At 34.4% G+C, this 5,169-nt stretch overlaps 2 protein-coding genes across 2 annotated transcripts; both read right to left on the bottom strand.

Moving 5' to 3' along the window:
* Nucleotides 1-986, bottom strand: LOC131623256 (NDR1/HIN1-like protein 13). The gene has a single exon (XM_058894252.1). The coding sequence runs from the start codon at nucleotides 861-863 to the stop codon at nucleotides 183-185; it is 681 nt and encodes a 226-aa protein (XP_058750235.1). The 5' UTR covers nucleotides 864-986; the 3' UTR covers nucleotides 1-182.
* A 912-nt stretch (nucleotides 987-1,898) lies between these two features.
* LOC131623289 (uncharacterized) lies at nucleotides 1,899-2,324 on the bottom strand. Its single transcript, XM_058894289.1, has one exon. The coding sequence runs from the start codon at nucleotides 2,322-2,324 to the stop codon at nucleotides 1,899-1,901; it is 426 nt and encodes a 141-aa protein (XP_058750272.1).
* Between the last annotated feature and the right edge of the window lie 2,845 nt (nucleotides 2,325-5,169).

Below are 5,169 nucleotides of genomic sequence, written 5' to 3'. Positions count from 1 at the left end.
TGAATATTAGAATTACAATAAAAAACAATATAAGAAAGGACAATTGATTATTACTAATATTAATAAATATTAATAATAAGAGTCTGATTGAAAGAGAGGGAAAAAAACAAAACCAAAAAAACAACATCATGAAATCAAACATCACACGTACGTGTCTGGAATTTGAAATTTACTTGTACCGATCACCCAAGAGTCCATTTCCATACCTTGAACCTCACATCCACCGCACACTTCTCATCCGCCGTCGCCGCTTTCTCGCCGGCAACATCAATGCCGTCGCACAACACACTGATTCCCACACGTGGCGTTTTAAAAACCCACATCTTAGCCTCTACCTTAGTCTCCATCTTCATTTTCAGCTCCAATGATTTCTTCTTCACACTCCTTCTCTCAACCAAAGCTTTCAGCATCGTAGTGTTCTTCGTTCCATGTTCAAACGACGGAATAACGCCATCACCAACGTCGAGTTCGTCGGCGAGGAGAGAGACAGAGATTGGTTGGTAAGAAAATGTGATTTTGTCGTTTGGGTTTGTGGTGGAAAGAGTGAGGTCAAATTCAGAGGAGGTGAGTTTAAGGGAGGTGACGGAAAAGGACGGACGTTGAGGGTGGTAGAGGAGGTAAACGACGGTGCCAGCGGCGCCGAGGAGGAGGAGGATGAAGATGAGGATGAGGATAAGCCAGCAACAAATGGTGCAACACCAATTACGGTTGCTACGGGGACGGTGGTGGGTTTGAGGACGGTAGGTTGGGCGGGATGCGCCGTAGAGTTGCGCTTTTGTTGCCGGGAATGAAGGCTTAACGGCGGCTGCGCCGCCGTTGGTGGTGGACTTGGCTTGAGGGTGGATAAGGTTCTTGTCCGTCATAGTTTTTTTATAATGTATGAATGTAAATGAGAGAGTTAATTATAGATTGAAGAGGAATTACTTTGGTGAAGAGGTGTTTGATTGATATAGATTTTTCTCCGGCCATTACATCTTAATCTCATGATGCTAAGTGGCACCATAATACTTTTCCTATTTGCTATATGAATTATGAACACTTGATTAAACTATAGTTAAAGTTAGGTGTAATTGCACTAGCTATGATACATTTGTCGAAATTTTGTGTGTTACACTACAAAACAAATGAATCTTTAATGTTTTGACTTTCATTTTATCAATTTATGTTATAGATTTGCATGCATGTATATTAAATGAGATAGGATTAAAGTAGGGGAGATTTAAGGTTCCATTTTTTTAATTGATAAAATAATTTATTAATAAATGAGTTAAAGTTCAGACAAAAATAGATGGAAAAAATAGACACAATTTTTAAGAAAATAAAAAGAGCCTTAACAAAAGAAAATAGACAAAAGTGCACTATAATAATCCATAACCAAATCAACAAGTAGAAATAAAATTAAAAGAAGGAAATCTCACTCCAATCCCATAAAAAAACACCACCCATATACGATATGTTAGAACTGAGACAATAGAATCATCCAAAACAAATCAGATCTTCAAGGGAAATAACGACAACAACATAAAATTAGAGAGGTAGGTCAAGAATCTCAATCCGCTATTATATAAGATATAAGATATGATTTTGAAGTCAATCGTTGAAGGATAAATAGTTCATCTGAGATTTATGATGGAAATAACTCCAAGTCAAAAGTATACTTTTATCCTCCAACTCTTTCGTATTTTTGACTCACCAATAAAAATCTTATCATTACGAGCAGACCAAATAGTCCACACCACATCATGTCAAATCAAAATAAACATGCCCCTCATCTTAGCCCTAGGATCTAAGGAGTAAAAAACTTTAAAACAAGACTAAGATCCTTAGGAATGGCAAGATACAAACAAATGGGAGGCAAACTCAAAATGATCCCCACAAAAAGTACAAGAAGTCCCCTCTTAAACAGTAATAACATTTTGCTTAAATAGATTTTTCTTAGAAGAAAATTTATCTCGTAGAAGTTTCCAAGAAAAAACCATCACCTTAAAGGGGCCCCAACTTTCCCAAATAGCAGAAGGAGTTAGAACCACAATCTCTACAGTCTCATCAGAAGTAAGACTACTACTAGTTATGGCTTGATAAACTGAGACCATCGAGAAAGAGTCATCTCTAGCATGCCTCCACATCCACCTATTATTCTCCATAGAAAAGGTGAACCTCTTAAACAGTTGAAAAAACTCGTCAACTATAGGTTTTTCATGAACAAATAACGAATGTCTCCATTTAAGGTCCCAAATGATTGACCCATGATCCATCCTCCCTACCTCTCCCACAGTCCCATCTTGAATTTGAAAGATGGAGAAAAGTATCTTAAACCTGACCATAAGGGGGTACTACCAAGCTAAGGGTCTTTCCAAAAGGAATTCAAACAATCAGATCCAACTTTCTTAGTCAAGGATTGCTCAAACCAATTCAAAGGATCTTCCTTCTTGGATCCAAGCAGGGACACACAACATAGCTCTCAAGACAATGCTCGGGATAAATGAGAATGCAAAAGGATCAAGATCAAGTATCTATTGGTAGACATCCTTTTTCAAACAAAGTTATCGTAGGACAGCCCGCCCCAACCTTTTAGGATCCGCCTTGTCAACCTTGTACCTTAGCATGAAGTATCTTCTATCTAATGGATGGGTTGGAAAAGTCCAAGGTGATCAAGAAACCACCCAAGAGTGTTACTAAGGTAGCCTCAAGATACAGAATGTAGAGATAGTTGCATATGTCGTTCTGCAACCAAGCACGCAAGGAATGGATTTTGTGAATTCACTACAACACGGAAGGCCTACGAAAGCGCTTATTTTGGGCTTTAAAAGCGCTTTAAAGCGCTGTGAAAGCCAGCGCTGGCGTAGGTAACAAAAGCGCTTCTAAAAGCGCTCTGGTAGACCCCCCTATAAGAGCGCTTTTCTGGAAAAAGCGCTCTGGTATCCTCCCCTATTAGAGCACTTTTACTGGAAAAAGCGCTCTGATAGCCCCCCCTATAAGAGCGCTTTTCCAAAAGCGCTTTCGTAGGTTGCGTTTTTTATTTTATTTTTTATGCTTTTTTTTTATAAACCTATTATTTTTATAATTTCTAAACCTGCATTTATGGCAGCATTCTTTCATGAACCTGTAATTTACCATTGTTATCCCATAAACCTATAATTTACAATCGTAATCTCATTATTTCAGTAATCTCATTATTTCAACAAAGAAGCGATTTCGATTATATACTAAACATGCATTATAATTATACCATTGTAATTAATCCAAAAATATATATACACCGATTCACATATTTCTAACATGAAAACAACTAAACCAATTCACATGACATTATAACAATAAGAAAATCATCCCTAAACAACTAAATCAACTAAATCGGTCCTAGTCCTGCAAAGTCTGAACATCTTCAAATGACTGAAAATCTTCACAATCTGCAAAATAAAAATAATATAATCAAAATAAGATTATTATTATATAAAGGCTCTAAAATAAGAAGGTAAAGAGTAGAACGAGTATATATATATATATATATATATATATATATATATATATATATATATATATATATATATATATATTTATATATATATATATGTCGTGTAAAAAGAATAATCAAATTAAATATATCAATAAATACAAATTAATTTATTAATATTTAGGACTTTATATATCTAACTTGAATACATGGAATGGAATATCATTTATTGTAAATTAGTTCAACAAATTTTGTACATAAAGTTTACCTTAAATTTAACACAGCCACGTCATATAGCCCAGAGGGATAAAGCAATATAGATCACTAACAATAATCCTGTCACAGACACCCTCAAGAACAACATTAGCTACATGTTATTGATAGGAACACTATTAGAAACTCAACCAACAGCATGTCAAACAATTACAGAATTTGAGAAGTTGTTACCAAATTGATCAAAAGAGCCCAGTATCCTTGTGAGCTTTCTACTATCTCTTAGCAATATAAGAAGTTTCTCTGCAACAACAATTAATGTAAAGTTCACAACCAATTGACAGGAAAAATTAGACACAAATAAAAGTTGAATATTAATTTCTATGACAAATAATACATGACAACTAGTTACTACTACTTACCCTTCAGCGTTTTCCTTCATCTTTGAGCTATGCTATATCTACACTTATTTTCCTACACTTGTATATTACACCGTATATTTTAACACAGATAGATACTTGTGCAAAGAAATTAAGATAGAATAAATTAATAAAAAATGAATTGTATACCTTGTATGTAGAAAATTACGGTGTTGGTGTAAGCTAGGGGTGTATGTTTACTCAATTAATAAATGTTGCAATAATGAGAAGGGGTTGTTGGACTAGAAATTTGAAGGTTTTGTTGGACTTAACCTGCATCGCCTCATTTCTATCCAAGTTGTATTGTGTCACAGAATATGAATCAAATAACTGTACCCCGAAGGATCCTGCCACAGAAGACTTCGGGGTACAATTACTTGATTCATATTCTATGGAACATAATCGGCAGGGGCACATTGTGTTCTATCCTTTACCAGTCCATCCACTGTTTGAAGCTCAACCTACAATAGAAAAACGTGATTATTACTAACTACATATAGAAAATCTTGAATCATGTAAAAGTTGATGAAACAGATATCCCTTGTAGGTCTCATTATCAATAACATCTTCTACTTACTTGACACATGTCTTCAATACTCTAAATCACTGATAAAAACCTAACAAAAGCGCTTTATAAAAGTTTAATAGCTCAGATTGTCATTTAAAATGATTAGTTTGTCATTTATAAAAGTTTAATAGCTCAATTTATTTTATGATTGTCATCTATGGCTAGTTAAAAGTAGAATGTTAATTTCCAGATACATTATATTGAAAAAAAAATTAGAATGTGAAAGCTAAAAGAGTTCAAAAGTTCCCTAGAAATGAATGTTCTCAACACGTTCCACATTGGAACTCGTAATAGTGGCTAATAAAACAAAAAGTCCTATGCTTTATGTCCAGAAAAGATCATGTAAAAAGCGATCAATCCTGGAGGCCCTTTAAATCAATTCATACTAAATTAAAAAGTGTATAAAACTATAGATAATACATCTATAGATGTAAATACTAACTTCACGGATCTAATGAAACTTTTATTCCAAAAACAAATTACTTGAGTTTTTTTTTTCTGCATAAAAACCTAAC

Source organism: Vicia villosa, unplaced genomic scaffold, assembly GCF_029867415.1.
Source record: "Vicia villosa cultivar HV-30 ecotype Madison, WI unplaced genomic scaffold, Vvil1.0 ctg.000060F_1_1, whole genome shotgun sequence".
Taxonomy (NCBI): domain Eukaryota; kingdom Viridiplantae; phylum Streptophyta; class Magnoliopsida; order Fabales; family Fabaceae; genus Vicia; species Vicia villosa.
Note: the sequence above shows the minus strand (reverse complement) of the source record. Positions and strands in the feature narration are given on the sequence as shown.